General features: G+C 42.8%; 1 protein-coding gene across 5 annotated transcripts in view; it reads right to left on the bottom strand.

Moving 5' to 3' along the window:
* Positions 1-735: 735 nt before the first annotated feature.
* TRIM9 (tripartite motif containing 9) overlaps positions 736-21,391 on the bottom strand; it is a 112,125-nt gene continuing 91,469 nt past the window's right edge. For 2 of the 5 annotated variants that reach the window (XM_019924296.2, XM_073800473.1), the window contains exons 8-10: positions 7,251-7,554; positions 4,779-4,941; positions 736-2,769 (exon numbers count right to left, since the gene is read on the bottom strand). In XM_019924296.2, coding sequence (XP_019779855.1) covers positions 2,707-2,769; positions 4,779-4,941; positions 7,251-7,554 — 530 coding nt within the window. In that variant the 3' untranslated portion in view covers positions 736-2,706. Of the gene's footprint in view, positions 2,770-4,778; positions 4,942-7,250; positions 7,555-8,381; positions 8,406-8,830; positions 8,873-11,411; positions 11,601-14,212; positions 14,217-16,287; positions 16,323-21,391 lie in introns of all 5 variants that reach the window. The other 3 variants (XM_073800474.1, XM_073800476.1, XM_073800475.1) reach the window with 3 other exon arrangements.

The raw sequence follows: 21,391 nt of genomic DNA, 5'->3' as shown, positions 1-21,391 counted from the left end.
CATGGGGAAAGCTGATTGGAAAAAGGTGCGGTAAGTGTCCTTCTGCCCAGCTGTAACTAATTACAGGCCTCTGCGCCTTCAGAAGGTCACCGAGAGGACACTCACGCATGCCCAGTTGAGGGGTTGGTAATCCTATCCAGTCTTAATCAGCTCAGCTGGAATTAGACACAGCTGATGCCAAGTTCCTGGAAAACCACTCCCTCAAACATCTTATAGTTCAGGCTGCGAGCCGGGTCCTAAAACAACCTAGATTCGGGAAGGCAGGTGAAATGGATTTAACCCGTGCTTTCGATATGCTTTTAGGTCATGTTTTCCTTTTAATATAAAACCGAGGCTGTTCATTTGAAAAGGCTAGTTGTTGTAATTATTTAAAAACAATCGTATTGCTTAGCTACTCCAAGAAGTGGTGAAGGAACCAGGTTAGAAAAAGTCAGTGACACTGTATCTTGCAGTACAAGTTTGTGGAGCTTCTAGGAGCAGGTTTGTTAAGGTAAGTGCCCAGTGTTTGGAGGCAGACCCTCAACAGCATCTCACTGTTAATGTTTCATACTGAGTTAGGATTCAGGAGGTCAGCACCACTAGGCGACGGTGCAAGGTTCCTGAGGAGATGGAATGAAGGGCAGGTGTTTTCCCGAGCTCTGCGGGACCTTCCCATGACACTTTGCTCTGACAAAGGCGAACTGTCGTCCCCAAAAGGCAAAAACTAAGAAATTCTAAAGACACATGGGATGTTCTCTCATAAAAATCATTTATTGGCACACCAGAAATATCCATCTGTTCTAGTACAGTAGCTGTATGCATCTATAACTGCAATTCTGTGTAAACTACGTGTTACCGGTCACTAGAAATCTAATTAGCAGGATGAATTTAATAAGGAACAAGAGAAACTATGAGTCTACAGCGGCCCAGCCATCGAGTCTCATTGGAGAATAAATCATATATCAAATTAGTGTTGGCCTGCAACAGAATGTTTCTGTAGCCAAGAAAAACCAAGGTGGACACAAATAGGATAGCACCCATTCAATAAATCAGGTACACTTAACTAGAAAAACACCACAGCTGATAGGAATAATCTAAATCAAGTAAGCCCAAAAGTAAATTAGTAGCTATTTACATATATTACTTTTTGCCCAAACTTTAATTTGTTAGCCTTCCCATCCTACCTCTTCCCTTTTGTTATTCTTTTTCTTTTTTTTTTCCATGGTGAATTTCTTGGCTCCCTGGCAAATATTTAGACAACTAACCAGAACCTCCTTCTAGGTGCTACATTTTCTAAAACTTCATGTCAAACAAAAGGATCGGAAGGGTAGCTTATATAAGTCTATCTCTACACGGAAGTAATAAGCTTAGTATTCTGCTATCCATCATAGCAATGACCTACAATTTCCTTTCCTCCCAAACATTATTTGAACAATTCCAGAAAGTTGGGTTGTGAATGGCAGCAGAGAGGATGGATTGTTCATTTGTAACAGGCACAGATAGTGAGTCTACACGGAGACAAGCGCATTAATCCTGAGAATGTGAATGCTGTGAACTGCAACTTAAGATCCTCCGTTATGGACAATGAGTCTTCCTCCTTCTGGTCATTAATTTTTTTTCACATTTATTTTTAAGGCTTAGTATCACCGCAGTATTAACAAATAAGAATGCTGACATCGTTTCTACTGAAAAAGGACTCTGTGGTGAAGGGCAGCAAGTACCATCATTAAAATAGCACAGTTGAAAAGGCATTGAGTTGGTATGTTTCTGGTGCTGTGGCCAGAATGCATGGATTTTTAGCATCATTCTAGGGGATCTGAAAGATCTTACCAAGGAGCCTCTTTGGCCCTTGTTTATTTCCTTCCTAATACTAATAACAATTTGTAATAATTTTATTTTTGGTTTGTTCTCCTAGGACCATATAAGCTCCGGGAGGGCAGAGACCACACCTGTGTATTCACCACTCTGTCTCCATTGTCTAGAACAGTGCCTGGTCCAGAGTCGGTTTTCAATTAAAAACTTGTATTAAATGAATGAACCAGATCATGAAGTCCCCTGCCCTGCCTCTATTTAGAGACCTTCCCATTTCATTCAGCGACCAGGGTTTCTGGCCCGTCCTAATGACCTAGCTGTCCTGTGAGCCTCTACCCCTTCGTCTTTGTGTAGTCGGGTCGCTGATATCTTTGTGCTTTAGTGGATAGTAAAACTTTTCATTGCTGAAAAGACTAGCTTTGCAGAGCTAACGCTGCATGAGAGGTCGCAGGGTAAGAACACTCAAGAACGTTCTAAACGGCAAGCTCCGAATTTAGCTCATTCTTCCTTACCTCTCCCTACTACCTACCTCCTTGACAGAAAGTTTAAGAAAAAAGTTATCAGGAGAATTTTCTCTTGGCAGTGCCAGGTCAGTAAGTCACCAATGACATGATCAAAGGAGAAAGAAAAGATAACTCACCTACGTAAAAAAAACAATGTAACTAAAAGCAAAATCTGGCTGTGGAAACAAAGTGACATGGTGGGTTGTCTAGGTCTTCCGTTGGTTAGAACTGCTGAACATGGAAGAGAAAGCAGGCTTTACAGCAGTAGAGAGGCTGGAGGGAAAGGGGGGCTGCGGGGTGCGAGGACCAGCATCTCTCTCCTCCTCCCTCTCCCTCCAGCTCTGGCTGAGCTCCTTGCTGTTGCTCTCAGGTGGAGGTAAGAACAGGCAGCTGGCGCCTCCACAGCACATCTTTAGGCTATTGATGCTCTGCTGGAGTAGCAGTCGGGGACTGGGATCCCCGTGTGGAGCGTGACCTGTGGGAAGAGACTGTGAGTCCCAAAGGCACTGCAGGATCCCCCCCTGCACCCCTTCCCCAGAGCACAATGGGTGTGTTCCTCACTCAAAAGGGGATCTGTTCAGTTTTCTGTAACATCTATTCTAGCAGGCATTGAAGAGAATTCTAGTAGAGTTCAGCCTGTGCTAAGAACCTGGCCACCATGCTGGGCTCCCCACTCTTGGAGACACTTGATAATATGGTTCGCAGCCACTTGCTTCTTCAAAGGATTCTGGGGAAATTGTGTTCCTATGACTGAAGACACAGGCATGGATATGAAGGTAGAAAAGCCTGTTGGCCACACGGCGGTGATCACTGCCATGTCCATGGACAGAAAGCAGATGCACAGACAACTCTTCCCCTGTTATTTGTCCACTAGTTATTCCAGTTAGGATAAGCCTTTCATTTAGGGATGGACTACATGATTGCCAGGTATGAAGAAACGTGGGCACTTATTTAATATTTCACTGAATTTTGTCCAACCTCATACTTGAGCTGCACGGACCAGGCTAGAACCATTTCATGCACTGCTGTCTGTCATCTCTCCCCTTCTTGTCTTGTCCCTGTCTTCCCCAGCCCAACAGTCTTTCTCTAAAGATACTCAGAAACCCCTGAAGAGCGTCGAGTACAATATTCTTTGCAAGGGAAAAAGCTGAAAATGTGGAAAACTTTGAATGAGGGTTTTCGAAGACACACTTCTAGGGAAATCTATAGCTTTCTTTTGTCCAATGTAGGGGCTGCACTCTGATTGATTAGATGTCAGCCATCCAGAAAAACCCATCTAGTTGCAGCAAGACAGAAGGGCAGAGGTCACTGGGTTGCAATCACTTCTACTGCACATACTGATAAACAACAATGGATTTTTAAAATAGCTTCCAAGACGTGGTTTTATATAGAGCAAAAATCGCCAGCAGTGTTTTGATTCTCAAGCCCTATCTATCCTATCGTAAGGCAGCCATTTGCTGAATGAGGGTCACAGTCGATGATGAGCTCTAGCTCAGGACAGAAGTGAAAGGTCCCGTCCCGGCAGAGGCTGGCAGGGCACACCCTCCCGCATGGCTCTGATCTTCTCTCCCACTGCCCCTCATCTGCCCCAGTTGCCACCTCCTGGCCCTTCCTTGCTTAAGTGAGGCCCCTCGTGCCTTAGAAACTTTGCCCTGGCTGTTCCCTCTGCCTGGAAAGCCCCACACAGCTCACTCCCTCACCCCCTTCAAGGCTCAGCTCACCTGTGACTACAATAAGGTCCACCTATGCTGACGACGCTGCTTAAGATGGCCACTGCCCTCCCTCGGTCTTGTCTCCACTGGATATCGCCTTCTAACATACTATATAGTTAACATAGCAGTTGTGCTTATTATTCACTGTCTGTCTCCTATAACTAGAATGTGAGCCCTAAGAGGGAAAGATTTTTGTTTTGTTTTCACTGGTAAACACCAATACTCATAATACTTCAATAGTGCCTGACATATTAAAGGCACTCAATAGATATTTGTTGAATGAATGAATGAGAAGAACTTGTTGTTTTTATTTACAGTAAATCATCAGTATGTGTTTTCCGTCCCCGAAGCGCCTGACAGAACTGATAAGAGTGCACAGAAATCGCCCCAAATTTCTGAGCATCGTGCTAGCACTTCAGGCTCGCACCTTCACTTCTCTGGCACTCACGGCGCTTTGCATCAGTCATTTCATTTGTTTTCATGCCAGCTGATTCAAGAGTTTCCTTTCTACTAGAGAGGAATCTAGGGCTCAGAGGGACAATCATTAATTAGCCAGCCACGCAGAGAATCCCAGTTTCCCACCTGCTGTTCACTAGATTGTGTCTAAATATAACCGAGGGGCTCATGCCAATCTGGAATCATCTCACTTGTCACGTCCATCCCACCCAGCGCTCCTCCCCCCTCTTCCTCCGCGTCTCGGTCTGGGCCTTCGGTGGGCAGGGGCTGAGTTCGCTGCCCGTGGGCAGCCTCAGAAGCAGAGTCTGCAGCTCACCTGCACGTTCCTGTTCAGGCTGACTGCCGGGAAGAACAGCCCTTCCACGTTCTCAAACGCGATGGGACCTTGCTGCTCGTCGTTGATAAAAAATGTCAAGGTTTTTCTATTTAAGTCTAGGAGGACCCCGATCGTGGCCCCCTTTGTGATCCCTCCCTCAGTTCTGTGGGAAAAGAAAACATGGGGTTTCACTTGCCTGTCATCATTCTAGAAGCTTCCCGTTTTGTATGGTTAAACCAGTATTTTTTAACTTGTTTAAAAGTATTGTTCCTCATCCCCACCCCAGGAGCCTTTTAAAACATTTTTCCCCCTAATCGCCCCTCCTCACTTACAGTTTTAATACCGCAGATATACTGTGTATCTGCTGATGGGCTGTACGTATATCTGTGCTTTATATATATAAGAAGTAAGATCTTTTGCTCGCTCCCTGGAAAACCAATTTTCACTCCCCTGTTGAGAATGTATAGATTCACCATGCTGCTCTGCCGTTGCCGAGAGCGAACTCCTTCATACAGGGTCTCTACAGGCTGTGGTCTAGTAGAAAACAAAGCATCAAAGGCCAGGAGCAAAAAGTAGCCTCTGGGCTATCAGAGCTCTGCCTAGAGCTGGGTCTCACGCTTTGCACATATGGTGTGAATTAAGCGTCATTAAATACAAAATGATTTAATTTGAAAGTCAAAGAAGCACTTAAGCTGAACCTAAAACACATGCATGAAAAATTGGATTTGGGCCCTTCTGCTCTCCGTGAAACAGAAAAGCTCATTCCAGAAAGATGGTAATTTGGGGCATGCTGAATTTGGAGAAGTTGGAGGCTCTTCATAAAACGCCAACACCGGAGAAGAGGAATCTCCTCTCTGTAAGGTGAAATCATTAATTATACTGTAGGAGGTGGAGTGACTGTCATTTGACCACGAATTGTGTCTTACGCTTCCATTGATGGTTTCACAGAAGCCATTGAGCATGGATGATCAGATTTGCCTTTTTCCTCCTCTTTGAGAGCTAGCAATACTGAACTTCAGCCTCATCTCAGCAGAGCACAGAAATGTTAGAGTGTTGTTCTTTCCCCCCGGCACGCAGAACACAGACTGCCCGTAGTGGTTAAAACACAGGGGTGTCAATTTCATCTTGGAAATTCACAGCTTCGGCAATGAGGGCACTGGTGACATGCAGTTTGCATGCAAGCAGATGTGCTCTGCCTTAAGAAAGTGTTTCTCTGCATAGCGTGGCAGTTGTGTTATTACTCACTCCTTCACTCCAAAATAAAGAAGCTAAAAGGGAAAAGTAAGCGTGGTACATGGCATCAGGGAATCTGGTGACAGAGGGTCCCCCCAATGTGAATTACTGAAGACAATGGCTTATATATATCTAGTAGGATTTGATATCAGGCTGGAATGGCATGTGTGCTCACTTCAAGTGATGGTGAATAATACACAACTGAATGCAGTTGTATAGAAACTATCCAAGGGGACAGGAAGTGAAGGACCTAGGAGTCCTACTGGCTGGAAAAGGGGCAGTGATGAGCATACAGAAAAAGCTGAGACAGTGGAGTCCACTGCCTACCACTGCCTGACTCACTTTCCTTGTGATCCAACTGACGACAACTGTATTTTTGTTTTTTTCCCAGAGACACCAATGAATGTATCCTGGGGAAATCTTTGAGAATAAGGTGGACTAGGATCCACAAAAGACACTTCTCTACCTAGGAAACGTGTGACAAATACATTTGAGGAAGAAAACGCAAACCGTATGAAAAAGGAGGTCTAGAAAAAATATGATAGCATGGGTTACATTATACTTGCCTATATTTTGGTGTTAAAGGAAAACCTTTATTTACCTTTGTTCTCTTTCCCCAGCAAACTGGGTACTCTGAGTCCATACAATAATAAGAGAGCTCTTCAAGTACAAAACTATCCAAATTGGCATCCACACGACTTCGTTTAATGAATGGCTACTATTCTGAGAAGTGGCATTGATAATAATCATAATAAGAAGAACAGTGGCTTCTATTTTCAGGTGGATGGGAGGCATTTTTGCATGATTCATGTAATCACGGGAACATTTATGCATGGAAAAACATGATTTTCCTAATTGGTGGATTTGGAAACCGATGTTCAGAGAAACTAAGTCTCTTGTCCAACAGTGCTTCTCTGGGAAGTTGTAAGTCTGGATTTTAGAATCCGGGAATGTTTTTCTATAATACATATGCATGAGGATTCTTAGTTTCCAGCCCTGGGTGGAACGTAGCAATGAGGGACCTAGGAAAGTACTCATGTCTCTGTCATTATGCAAATAAAATAAAATAAAACTCCAGGAGGGACTCAGCCAAGAGCAGTAAGACTTCTACTTCATAAAGATCGCCTGCCTGTCTTCCTTCATGTTGTCTGTTTAACAGGTCTCTGAACTCGGGCTCTCGTTCTCGACCAGAAGCCAACGTGAAGAAGGCTTGCTTGGGGGGTAGGGGCTGCAGGGTACCTGTTGGTGTGCGAGTTGTTGTGCATGAACCAGCTCCGGTTGTTGTCCACATACATTGCCCAGGCTTTGTCGTCCTTTCCTAACATCACATCCTTCATCACGTTGTTGCGAGCCACACCAAAGGCAGGGTCTGGGTGGTTGTCATAGCGATCCACCGTGAGCTCCCAGTAATGGACACCCTTGGAGAAGCCAGTCTTCCCCAGCACCACCCGGTCATCGTAGCTACTGCAGGTCACAGTCAGGTTGTCATTGGAGAAGATGATGTCAGAGTGCGCCGAGCCAGGGTCAAAAGCAAACCAGGCCACTGGGAACAACAGAAGGGAGGGCGGTTACTAAGACGGACCCACTGAGCTCACGCCATAACGCACTCCTGGGCCGGAGAGGAGCGTCTTGTCCCGTTTTCATGCTTCCATGCGGGAAGGAGGTGTCCAGGGCCAGAAGGGGCTGTGAGTGAGCAGACAGGGGGCACTTCCTGGGAGCTAGGGCTCTCTGCGCCCAGAAGCAGACGGAGGACACACGACCGATTCAGCAGGGGTTACCCGGCTCAGCCTGCACTCCCAGCCGGGTGATCCGGAAGCGCAGTGGCATCGATTTTGGAAGGTGCAAGTCCCTTCACCCGGTGACTGGCAGAACAGTACACCAGAGACATAAGGGGAGAGGGATGCGCTAAGATGCCTGTGTAACCCTGAGACGGGGAGGCTAGGAGCTAGAGTCCTAGATGGAGGAGGGATAAAACACACTCAGTGAAACAAGGAAATGTCCCTTCTGCAGAAGTGCTCAGGTCTACTCGTTTTGAAAATTTCCTCAGTGTTAGCGAAAGCTCAAAAGCTTCGAAGCTATCAGCAACAGAAACTAATTTTCATGAGTGATTGTGACTTGGATGTAAGACAGGTTGCTTCCTTCACCACAAATGCAGTTTCCGTGTTACTCCTAAAACTACCGTGTAAAATGTTTTGGACCTTAGGTGCAGATGGAATGACGTCTTTGTACGCAGCGCTGTGCCCGAGTTCTAAATGTCACCTGCCCAGAACTTGCTCTGGACAGACGAAATTGCTGATGTATCAGATCTGTGAGCCACCACACATGCACTTTGGTCTTTGCTATTTGTAACAGAATAAGGTTATTCCATACCTGCCAACAGCTTTTTAATATCAACTGTTGTCATTCCAAGTGAAAGGCATGGGAGAGAGAAATAGGAAGCAAAATTGACATTGATAAGAAAACATGTCTCTCTTGATAGACTCATACCAAAAAAGGGCTCAGTTTAAAACTGCATACACTACTCAGTTTGAAACTGTATCAGTCTGATTAGTACCTTTGCCCACAAGTGCTCTGCTTATAAAGAGTGCTTTGCATTGATGTATAAGAAAGCTGGGGGAAAAGTAATCTTCTCTGAGGCATAAGATTTCAAAATACAGACTCATTTTTTCTGCGCACGTGAGAAACTGCTATAATGGGATTTGAACGACAATTAGACAATTCTATTGACATAGAATAAGCTGCCACCGTTTATTTTGTGAAGGGAGTGGAGCACATCAAGCACATATGTAAAAGATAACAATTACAATAGGTATACTTGCCTAATTGAGAGTAAGGTGCAGATTGTGTCTCAAAATTGCATCCTATAAAGAGATACTACACATCAAAGCTATGAAACAACAACCAGGTCAATAAAAATTATTTGTATACATGTAAAAAGCACCAGCTGAAGAGAGTCACCAGAGGCCTGATTCATGAAAAACCAAAGCCCTTTCTATATTAGTTTACTTGCCTGGGTAAAAATTGCCTCTCTGCTCTTTCAAAATGAATAGTACATCTTTTTTTTTTTTTTTTTCATTTAATAAAATCTCCTCCAATTGTTTCTAAACTGTACGGCTTAAATTTTCATCATCTTCCGAGTTTAATCTTTTCCACTAAAGTTTCCGTATTCAGAAGAAAATGAGAAAAATTCATCCAATTGAAATGGAGAAATCACTGAATCTTGATAAAACTCCATTCTACATCACTATTCCATGTACTTCTAACTCTGGTTAGGCCCAGAGGCCTTTGCTGTTACTTGGGCTCAAGTCACATGATAATTATATAACTAGATGTGTAATGTAATCCCTATGTTAATACATACATCTGGTAATTATTAATAATGACATGAATTAAATGTCGTAAATATGAAAATGACCTCATCTCTTTCTTAGATTGTTTTACTACATGAGTCCTTTTCACCTAAGGGAGGGAGGGGGAAATGGTGCTGAAGGGGGTTGGAGTGACCTCAGAGATGTATTGGAATCACCTGTGCGACTTTTGCAACCGTCTCCCTCTTTCCCTAACATCCCCTTACCTACTCCATGAGAAGTTTCATCAGGGTGGATGAAGCCGTCTAGTCTTAAAATGTTCAAAGGTGTGTGAACTACAATTTCAAGTGCTGTCAGTGACTGATCTAGGAAATGTGTTTTTGATGAGCACCAGGGTATCTCCTAGAAGGGATCATTTAATGTTTTTTCAATTCAGTAAGGCCCTTATGTGCTAAATAAAGGATAATACACTGAATTAAAAGTATTTTAGAAGAATTAAGAAAGCACCTTAGAAAGGACTAATGATTGAATTAAAAACAAAATGTAAAGATTATAATATTACTTTTGGTTTTGTTTTTTCCTCTAGGATGAATTGATATGCAGAATAATCATTTTCTCCAACTCATGGCTGAATACTTATGTTTAGTTTGTATCAATTATCACTTCAATTCCTATTCACAGGTTAGAACTTAGTGAGTACAGAACACCTGGAGTTTTAAAACTGAATCTGATATCCAGCTTTGGACATAAATTTGTAGAATCTGAATAGGGCTTTTAAATTTTTTAAATGAATCATGCCTTGTGCAAGTCTTTTTCAAAACAAGTTTTCTGAAATCTTTTTTACACTACTTTAAACACACCATCGTACATTTAAGTTTCAACGATACAACTAGAACAATGGTGTCAAATACAGCCATCAGATATCCCCAAACCCACATATTTTATTCTTGAGACAATATACATTACAAAGACTATAACAATATTTCAGTACATTAGACACAAGTGAAAAGGCTTCCATAACAAAGCATGTCTAAAAGCCAATAGCGCACAGAAAAACATTAAGAAACATAAAAGCACAAAGAAAAATGTCATTTTAAAGAGCGCTTGAAGTCCCTGCATCCTTTTTGCACTGTCATGCTGTGGGCTTCTTCATTCCAGGATGTGGGATGAGCAAACAGAATAAAATAACAAACAAAAGAAACCTTTGGAAATGTGAAATGTGCATCGTCAGTATCCCTGATTACAATATAGTCCTGAAGAGATCAAATAGGACTGCAGTTTAGGTATTTTAAGATTCTATTGGCTAGACAGAGTTCATGGCACAGTATCACTAGTCCAGCTTCCTGAAATCAGCCTGAAGCCGTGTCACAACCCTCTTAGCTGTGGGAAACTCGGGGAGGCCAGACTTTTCAGTGACTCCCATCTTTGGGCCTTAGGCTAGTTGAGGGTTTCTGATTTAGCTGGTGGTGGTTCCTCCCCTTTGCTTAGAAAAAAATCAGCCATGACCCTCTCTGACCAGTGAGCGCAGGATTCGGCAGGAAATACTTTCACTTGCTGCTCTCTGGTGTGTCTGCTTTGTATGATGTATTCTGCTGTCGGCAAGTTTTTTACTTTTATTTTTTCAATAAAGATCTCTTGAGTCTATGTTTAATCAGACCACTCCAGGCTGGGTGCACTGATCCAGTCTCCCAGACACAGCTGGTTTCCTGGATACAGCAGGGCTGCAAACCTCCATACTAAGGCCACAGCCTCCACTCAGCCAGCACCTGCGCGTGCTATGCCACTGCATGTGATGACAGAGCAGGTTTCCCATGGTGGTACCAGCTTGTGCAAAAAGAACAACTTCACTCATCACTTTCCGACACCATTATATACATTGACCACAGCTCGATGGGTTGGTCCTCACACCACACACACAAGGATGCCACAAAGCTCCCTCATCCAAATGCTCCTCATACCGGAAGCAGGCCACAGACACAGAGACTAGCTCATCCCCCTCTGCACGCACATGGACGCCAAGAACGAAACAGGTATTCAGAGATGCCTTCAAGGCACAGAGATCAAGAGGAAAGGTCAGACGAGCTCAGCTCACCCGGTGCATTGAGAGACTGTAAAGAGGAATGCAAGCTCAGCTGATGGGGTGAGGATCGGAAATCAAAGTAGGATCTCCTGGGGAAGCTGGGCTGTAGATTAAGGGTGGAGGAGAAAGGACTCATTCTACGGAGCGGCAATCTTTCCGAAGGCACTGGAAAAGGGACTGTCTGTTCTTCTGAATCTGTGTCTAAATGTAAGATCAACGCAAACTAGAGATCAGAAATCTGCCACCTGCTGGGCACAGTTTTCCCCAAGACCTGCCTTACGAATGCATTTTCACAAAGCTTCATCCACCCCGTAGTTGCCAATGTGGTTTGAGACTGGGAGGGAATTCTCGGCAGGTCGGAATCCATGACCAGAGGATACTTCAAATATCACAGACAATTGTCTTCTCTTCTCCCAATTTTTAGTGGTAGAGAAGGTATTGGAAGTTTCCGTTTAATTAAATATCTTTCGAGTTGAATTTAGAAACCTTAGAGGTAAATTTTACCCATTGATGACCAAGAGGAGATTAATACTTCACCCTCTCCAGCTCCCTTGGATGTTACTACCTGTACAACGATGGCCTCTTAAAGAGTTTCTATTTAGGAGGTGACGATTTTGACCAACTCTTTGCTGTTCCATAGTTTTCCTTTTGTCTCTTATTTTTTCCATTTCTAAATGAACGAGGTGGTTTTTCTATACCAGCACACTCAAGACTTGCTCTTTGAATAGGAGAGGAAGATAGGGCTGAACAAGTAATCAGGGAAGGAGCCTTACCTTTGTCTCTGCATTAAGATGAGACCCTAACGATGCCCTTGAACATCTCTGGTTCTCTAACAATAAACAGACCATGGGCAGTGGTGAGGTGCATTTGTGGCAAAAACGTCTTTATTTTCAGATAGTCAGGTCTGGCATGAAGATCACTATTATCCCAGAGTAAGGACATATCAATTACTTGATTTGGTTCTAACATTTAGAGTAATTTAGAGGTAGCTCCTCTAAATTACTAAAATCATTCCTTTCTCTTTTGTTGAACAATAGGTGGTTGTATGCAGTAGGGTTATCTGGTCAGAGACAGATGTTTTACCAATAGGGGCCTTCTTAGAGCTTAGTTTGATAATAATAATTTAGGAAATACAGATGGCATGATGGTAGTATTCTATGTCCAAAACCACCAAGGAACTTGCTTCTCATTGAAAAAATAATTTTGTTTTGGTGGCCAGAGAGTGTTCCTGGGAATATTTTTCTGGTTTGAGTCTGTTAGCATGTTCCTCTGTGTTGAACACAGCCTTATCCTATCCAAACGCTATTCTGCGCGCGCTCAGTGGAGCACGTGTGTGCAGAACGGGATTCTATTGGAAGAGCTCAGAGCAAGGGCATTGGTGGAGCATTTCAGCTTAATACTGCCAACCCGGTCTCATTTTCATTTCTGAACATATCAAAATTAGCTTTTCAGGCTTTAGACTTATCCTTGGGGAAAATTCTTTTCTTTTTCTTTTTTACTTTTTTACAGAAAAGTGTAAAGCAGATTTTCAGAGAAAAGAAATGGCTACTTATGGAGTTAAGGCTTTGTGTTCCCAATAATAATACATTCCAATTTTCTTCTACCTAAACTTCAGATGGTTCGGGTAATTTGGCATGTGTGATCATTTCCTTGTTCAGAAATGATTTACATTATAATGATCTCAGGGGGGAATTAGTCTTTTAGTTTAATGGAAAAATTTGAAAGACAATTGCACAGCACCACAAACTGATACGGGCTTCTTTTAGGGAGAGAATTTACAATTATATTTATCTCAGTAAAACATTTTTAACAAGAATTTGCTTGGAAATGTATTTTTCACCAAGTAATAATAATTAATTCATTATCCTTAAAATACTTGTTGCCCTGAAGATTAAGGGAAAGGACACATACAGTAGAATGAATTTCAGGGTATACTGAACTCTCGAGTAATCATTTGAAAACCAGTGAAGAGACGTGTACTGCATCCAGACTCAGGGAGCATATCCAATCCCATCATACTCCCCTTTTCTATTCTCAGCACCGGGAAGAAGCACTTGGAGTTGGTGATGGTACCACTCTGCGGGACTGGGCTGAGGGCAGCTATGGTTATTCATGGGATTACTAACTTGACACTAAAATGGTTAGCTTTTCTATCCTTTTATGTAGATCCGTTATTTATTGATGACCCAATTGTCCCTGACTCCTCTCAGTCTTGAACCATGCTCTCTATTCAAGCAAGCTTATTTAATATACATGTTACCCAATCACTCCATCTCTGTCTCTGAATTTTTCCCACCTATGGCCTCCCATACCCTACCAGCTGGGCTCTTACCCCATTTTCTCTAAGAAGCTCCTAAAAAAAACTTCCTACCTTGTCATGAAAATTGTCCAAATGAACTGCAAGAGAGCACTTTCCACTTGATCCCAGCAGACTCTCTGTGCCCTTCCCCATGGGCACATGGTGCAAGTGTTGGGTCAGTTGCCTACAGGTCATCTAAGTCACTTGATATTACCTTAGGTTGCAGGAGTCTAAGAGGGAAGACACTTATCTCGATAACATCTGAGCAGCAATCACAAGCTTCCCCTTGAAGTCCCCTAGGTTGAGGATCTCATGGCCTCCGGCAGCCCCCTCCTGTTTGTAGTCATTGCTGACATGGGTCTGGATAGATCTCTTTGGGAACTCGACTCCTTAATCGTACCATTACTATCTGGGGCCGTACAGAACAGCGCGCTAGTTCTTCAAATATTTGAGAGCAGTCACCGGCCCCCTTTAAATCATCCCTTTTCTGGGATAAATAGAATCGATTTCCAACCTTTCTTCTAGGGTGTGGATTTCAAATCTTTACTCTCCTCATCGTGCCCCTCTGGACATGTTCAAAGACATGAACCAAAGACAGTAAGACAACATTGGGAACAGTGGTGCCACACCCATGTTTAGCCAAATCACACAACTAACATTGAGCCTACACATAGCTACCCAAGAGTGTATTCTGTGTTATACCCAGGATGCAGGAAGGATGTACATGCCACTTCCTTACCTCTCCTTCAAAGCACAATGACTGAGATCTGGAGAAGGCTTTTCAGCCATTAATATTCTGTCAGTCACGACAAAGAGGAATTGGGTTAGTGCTTTTTTCAGAATACATGATATGAAGCTATGTTTCAGGTCATAGCTAATAACCAGGATAACTATTATTAATTTTTCACGTATAGGTCGCTGGAGGAAGAAAAATAGCCCCTTCAAAGATTTTTAATTTTTTTGTCATGTTTCATCACATGCAGTGATCCTGTCTGCTGAAGAGCTTTGCTGGGCAAAAAGCAGTTTAGCAGGAAAGAGCAACGGGAAACAGAACGCCAACGGAATACTGGTGTGGCAGCTCCGGGCATATCAGTAACTCTGGGATGAGGACAGTGTTTATAATGGGAGTGTGACGAGACACACTTTCCCTCAACTCTGTCAGTGACCATCACTCTCCTCTTGCCTTTGCCTGGACTGCTTTCCCTTCCCACCTGGATTGGCCGGACTCTGGAGTTGGGGCCTCTGCTTGGAAGAAGTAATCAAGAATCATCAAAGCAAAGATTGGCTGGGGACCACACTTATTATTTACTGACTTTTGGGTTTGAGGCAAAAAAAGAATATTTAAGTGGTGTGCTCCTTTTTTGCCTTACTGTATATTTATTTTATTTGTTCATTAGCAGACATTGCATTAAACCTGAGCAGCTGGGAAATGGGACGCATGAAGTTGGGAGGAGAACTGACCGTATTTAGAGAAAATCTGTATCTTATACTACTAATTGGTTTTTATACTTCTGAGGGTAGAGTTTCTTGACTGATTCCAACATGTACAGTGCACTAAAGATTTCTACAGATGTGGAATATTTGGAAATGTAAAGTACAGTCTTTGAGGTATTATTTTTGGAATTCAAAGAGGAAAGGCAAACTGACAGGGATTCCATAGGCTAACCCAGCTTGTATTGTGCTCTGGTAGAATTCTTGGTTATCTTCCTGTCTGGTAGTGAACAGCTTCCTAACTTAAGCAGTCCTTGGGTGCTGGTTCAACAAGATGGTTGTATTTCAGAGTACAGTAAGGCAAGATATGTCACTAAGAGCTGCACGAGCAGCGTTAAAGATGAGTTTCAGTTCAATTATAAACCAGCTGTAAAATAATTTGCTTTTGTTGGGAAGACTTGAAAAGAGACAAAGAAATGAATGAAGGGGTTGAGTGTCCTTAAATGATCTAATGAGCATCCAAAGTCACAGTTATGTCCCACTGGTACATAATTTACAGTGAAAGGTGGTATTATAATCTTTCTTAAGTGTGGCATGAACTGCAGTTGAGAAGTGAGAAACACTTCCGTTCTGAAAAGCTCCTTTTAAAAGAAGAAAGGCAACAGGCTCTTTCCACCCTTGGGACAGCTGCACACTCTGTCACCAAGTCCTCCACTCCAAGTTAGAACACCAGGGCATGATTCATAAGGAACTATCATCAGAAGAACTGAAAATTCCTATATTTCAAAGAGATACAAAAGATTCCAAAGGACCAAACTGCTCCCCAGAGTGTCAAGTGCAAAGCACATTCTCCAAAAGCGAAAACAGGGTTTGGATCCAATTCGGTCTTATGGAAAATCAGGCAATTCTCTGGGATGTCGTGCATGTTGTCAAAATTAGAAAGAGCAAAGCACCTCTTCTCTGGGCTCTGAAAGCTGTCACGATGCCTCTCACCTTGGATTTCATAAAATCTACCTGGATTTGTTCAGGTATGGTTTACCTACCTTGAGGAATTTGTCCTGGAAATGCATATCCCTCTAACTAGATACTTTTATTTGGGGTTGCAGGGACAGCTCTGGTGCTCGGAGTCATGAAAACTACAGCCGAGGCAGAGTGGACCATACGCTTTTCCTTGTGTGATCCTTTATCGGCTACTTCCTACTAGTGTTGAATTTTCAGTGTCACAGGCAACCTCTGAGACCCACTAGAACCCCTGGGGCAAGTAGGAGGCAGCTACGCCAGTCCATAGCGTTTCCTGAAATAGTAACAGCTTTCGGCCGTGATTTTGAAGAGAGAAGCCACAGAAGAAAACCAGGGGGTATTAACTGTAAAAACTTAGAGGTCATCTGCTCTAAGTCTATAGTTTTAGAGACAAAACAATCCCCCCCCCACCCCCCCGCCAAACAAAACCGTGAAGTCCAGAGAGATTAAGGGACACATCTAAGTCACACTGCCACCTGTGATGGGACAGGATAAGGGCCCCAGGCACATCAGTTCCTGGTAGATAAAATTTGGGGGCTGACAAGGCCATTGCTCTCTTCTGTGCCTTGGAAACGTATAAAAGGTAAGGTCGATGCTATAGGCCATGGGGCACATTTCAGTGGTCTCAGGGGTGACCAAGGATTGTGTGGAGGACCTAATTATCATTCTCCACACCCTGCATTATACTGAGGATGAATCTTTCTTGTCTATATAGAGTGATTCCGTGGACTGTGGTGGTTAGGAATTGAAAGGCAAATACGTCATCCTCCCCTTTGGGATTCTGACCACACAAGGTGGGCAGGCTGAGATCAGATGAGGTTCTTTTCCCTCCACAAGGTTACATATTCTCTGGTGGGAAGTAGGGTGGGCGTGTGTCTCAGTACATTAAGGTTTAAGAGTACAGCACTTATCCTGGCCCCAAATCACTATAAAATATCTGCAAAGAGACTTTTGAACAGATGCATCTGGGGTCATTCTGGGCCTGTATTCTGCCTGCATCACTGAATATTCTCTGGGTTATTTTCTGTGATGTGTGGGACAAGAAGCTAGCACACTGGAAAGGGTGCTGTGATGCTGAGAGCCTAATGCGAAAGAAAAAGGCATTTTAATCTTTATGAATAACACTTTCTATGTCCCCTTTTAGAAAGCAGTTTCTAAGATGTGATTTCAAGAGTCCCAACCCTTTTGTTGTCATTAGATAAAACAGTCCTGGAAAGCATTGGGGAGATGGCTTTTACGGCTGTTCAAGTAAGACAATGCTTGAGAGCACTTTTGCTCAGTGCTCTGAGCACCTGTGTGCAGAGAATGCTACAATTTACAGCCTTATCTACAGCCTGATTCTCTCATGATCCCTGATTATGCTTCCCACTTTTCCTCACAGTTGAGATCTGGAGGGCTGAGAGCTTCTGTGAATAAATAACTCTGTGGTTTCAACCCGAGCAGGGCTCCCAGTCCCAGACCTCACTTGGTGGGGTCTTTCAAGGACCTCAAAGATGTGGCTCTGACATCCTTTTCCTTCCCAGGCAGTGACCCATCACTGCCAGCTGAAAGTGTCCACGTTGGAGAGAAGCTCAACCCGGGGGGTTGGGGAGCCAGAGGGAAGACATGGAAAAAGGACAGGACCCAAGGACGTGCTTGGATACTGGAAATGACAGTCATTCTCACATCTCCTTCTTAAAGCAGGAATATTGTTCTTTAGAGCAAAAGTCTAACATGACTGAAAGTGTTAAAGTCCAATTTCTGCCTGGGGTTTCTGGATGAACATGTGAGGCAGCTACACAGTACTGCTTCTACAAGCTGTCTTCAGACATCTAGCAAACAGACTTAGGGTAGTTTTTCCTCTTTTCCTCTTTTTGGTTGAGTGCAAATAGCACTGTTTTAATGTCAGCATCAAAGTGTACTGTGCTGGGCTGAAAGGAGCTGAAAGGCCCAGACCTGGCACGTCATTTATCCTCTCCCAGGATAGGAGAGGGAAGGCTCCGTTTTGCCATATGTAGAGTGGAATAATAATAATAACACTTTCCTCATAGAGTGCGGTAGGCAGAACAATGGCCCGTCAAAAAATCTCCACGTCATAATCCCCGGAATCTGTGACTATGGCACCTAAAATGCCAAAAGGAACTTTGCAGATGTGACTAAGTTAAGGATCTTGAGATGGGAGATTATCCTGGACTATGCAGGTGGGCCCAAGGTAATAAATCACAAGGATGCTTATAAAAGGGAAACAGGAGGGTTAGAGTCAGAAAGAGATTGGAAGACGTTATGCTGCTGGCTTTGAAGATGGAGGAAGGGGCCGTGAGCCAAGGGATGCCGGTGGTTTCTAGAAGCTGGGAAAGAAACAGAACAGATTCTCCCCTAGAACCACCTCCAAGGAACGTAGTCCTGCTGACACCTCACTTTTAGCCCAGTGAAACCCATTTAGGATTCTGATCTCTAGAACTGTAAGGTGATAAATCTGTGTTGCTTTAAGCAGCTAAGCTTGTGGTAATTTGTTAAAGCAGCAATGGGAAAGTAATACATAGGGCAAATCTGGAATGTTGCAGCAACAGAACAGAAGGGAGGTTTAAACAATAGCAGTGGGTACAGAGGTATATAGCAGTCTTAGGGTGAAGAGAAAAGAATCCCTATTTTTAAGACCTTATAGTAAATGGATAGCTTTTATACAATTCCTCTGCTGGATTTCAGTACCCTAAAAATATTTGCTGGCTTTCAAATTGCTGTCTTTTTTCATGGAATCTTTTAATGGGCAATGAAGAAAGTTCTTGGAATCTCTACACAAAATTACCATAGTATTTTTTTGGGGGGGGGTACTTATACTGTAATTCCATAAAGCCTTCTGATATACTTAATACTCCATTATCAAGAGTTCCAGAATATATACTGACTCTTAAATGTATTAGGTGGAAATCTTTCTAAAATGCATTATAGACTTTCTGACTTTCTGAGCATATGCCACAGAACGTTCTCTTTCTCTCCCCCTTTTTTTTTTTTTTTGGATTGTTCACAGTTTTTCCAGTTACCTTCCTTGCTCAGTACTGCCAACAGCCTCAATTCACTTCTATACCAAATTCCTTTCTCTTCTAATGTGAGGTTTCCGGTCTGCTGTGATCTTTGCAAATGGGTCAATGAGCTCAGCGGAATTGTGCACAAAAAGAGGGAGAGCCGAGTGACACCAAGGGCTCTGCCGTGAGAACAACGTAGGAGCTTCTGTGCCTGAACTCTGTCCTTCCTTTTCCTACCAATCACAGGTCATTGTTGCTTCCATCTTGACTGTAAGATGACTGTCTACACTGTAGGGTGGAAATCTTAGTTCTCGAGGGGTGAGGTGGTACCACAGTTTTAGGCACTCTGAGCCAGGTGCCATGGAGTTCAGGGAAGGAGGAAGAGTAAAGCCCATAGTCACTGGGCAGGGCCATGCTGTATGCATCGCTGTGAGCGTCAAATCGGCTCGCTCAATTAATGTTTGTGAGTGAATGAGGCCTCCTTTGCAAAGTCAGCTCAAGGCATAATTTGACGTTTTTACCTTACCTACAGTTATTCCCTCTGTTAGGATTTCTCTCTCTCCCTTCTCTGAGAAGTCTCTCCTTCCCTTTAGATCATGTTCATTTTCCCTGTAGTGTGTTGTATGTCATGTAGCTATTAGATGTAAGACAATCAGAATATTATGTCTATGAAAATACGAATTAAAAAACCCTCTGTTAGAAACATTTTTACTTTTAGAAGAGGCTGCTTGTTAGTCGAAATTAAACTCTAAATAGTAGAATTAAGGTGATATTAAAAATGGAACGGCTCATACATTTCTGGTGTAAAATCTATCCGGAAAGCAATTTGCAAACATAGATCAAGGGCTTAAAAACGTTCATACTCTTTAGTCTAGTAATTCTACTTCTAAGAATGTGTCCAGTGAAATGATCTTTTTCACAAAGATTTGGATTAAAGAGTATTTTTTGCACAGAAGGTGCAACCCTCTGTGTTCTAATTCCCCTGAAGGATTGGTGAGCTGCAGCTCCTCCTGTGCTGAGAAGGCTGTGTGAAGCAGTTGCCTGGCTCTGAGAGCTGAGGGAAGTCAGAGAAAGACCTTTCTCCAGCCAGACAATAGTCTCAGTGAATTATTTGAGCACCAGGAATATTATCTTTGGTCTATCTTATTTTTTCTCCAGATTTGAAAAGAAGAAAAAAAAAAGTAGTCTGTTTAGGTAGGTAGAAGGAAAATAGAGAAAAATGAACAAAAATTTTTCCGTCCTATTCTCACCCATGTCTATTTTTCTTTGGGGGTGGGGGGCAGGAGGATAGTCTCCCAGACACAGAATGAGCCCTAGAACTCTATGTATTAACAAGGCCTTGTCACATAATATTTTAAACAAATACTCTTGTAGCTGGTTTCAGAGACCGTGACACAGCCATCACAGCTATTAAATGAATTACTTTAAAGATATATACAACCAGGTTGTGGGCCTTATTTTAAAATTTCATTAAAATTATTAATTGCTTACAGTTCAGTTTCTTCTTAAGTCAGGGTAATTTGGTTTAGATCTGCAACTGGCCTTATTCTCATGGCTGTGTTAGGTACATTCCCAAGAACTTTGCTTTCAGGGAACTAAGCAAACTTGAACTCATATACTAATTTGTTTTCCTTTCCTTTTCTCTTTTGATAACACATTCTTTATAATTCCATTGCATTAAATTATTTTTCATTGTCTTCCTGACTGATTCCCTTATATAAATTATGTCTTCCTTACAGTCCCTTTTCCTTCTCTCACAGTGTTTATCGTAATTTGTAAGTATGCAATATTTACATGTCTATTTCTTTAAGGCCTGTCTCTCTTCCTAGACTGTGAGCTCCGTGACAGCTGGGGTGACCTCTGCTCAACACTCTATACCCATATCAGACACTTATCAAATACTGCCCAACAAATAGACAAACAAATTTGCCTTTGAAAAAAAAGGTCAGAATTCACAACAATGTGGACATTTGATCTCCCCTGCATAAAGTTACCTTTAGGTCAGCAGAAGGTTCTCTAATAGTTCAGAGAGTATAAGTGATAGGTGATTTAAACCTTGGACTAAATGCATGTAAATACGAGTTAGACTTGCTATCACATACGAGATCGTACCCTTCTGTGATACAGACTTTTTATTTTGAACCTTGGAAAGGGGTCAACTCTTGCTAAAAAGAACATAAAAGATTTTATTAAAGTAGAAAGCAAACCAACCATCCCATCACCCACAACAGTAGCAAAGA

The sequence above is a fragment of the Tursiops truncatus genome, chromosome 2, assembly GCF_011762595.2.
Source record: "Tursiops truncatus isolate mTurTru1 chromosome 2, mTurTru1.mat.Y, whole genome shotgun sequence".
Taxonomy (NCBI): Eukaryota; Metazoa; Chordata; class Mammalia; order Artiodactyla; family Delphinidae; genus Tursiops; species Tursiops truncatus.
Note: the sequence above shows the minus strand (reverse complement) of the source record. Positions and strands in the feature narration are given on the sequence as shown.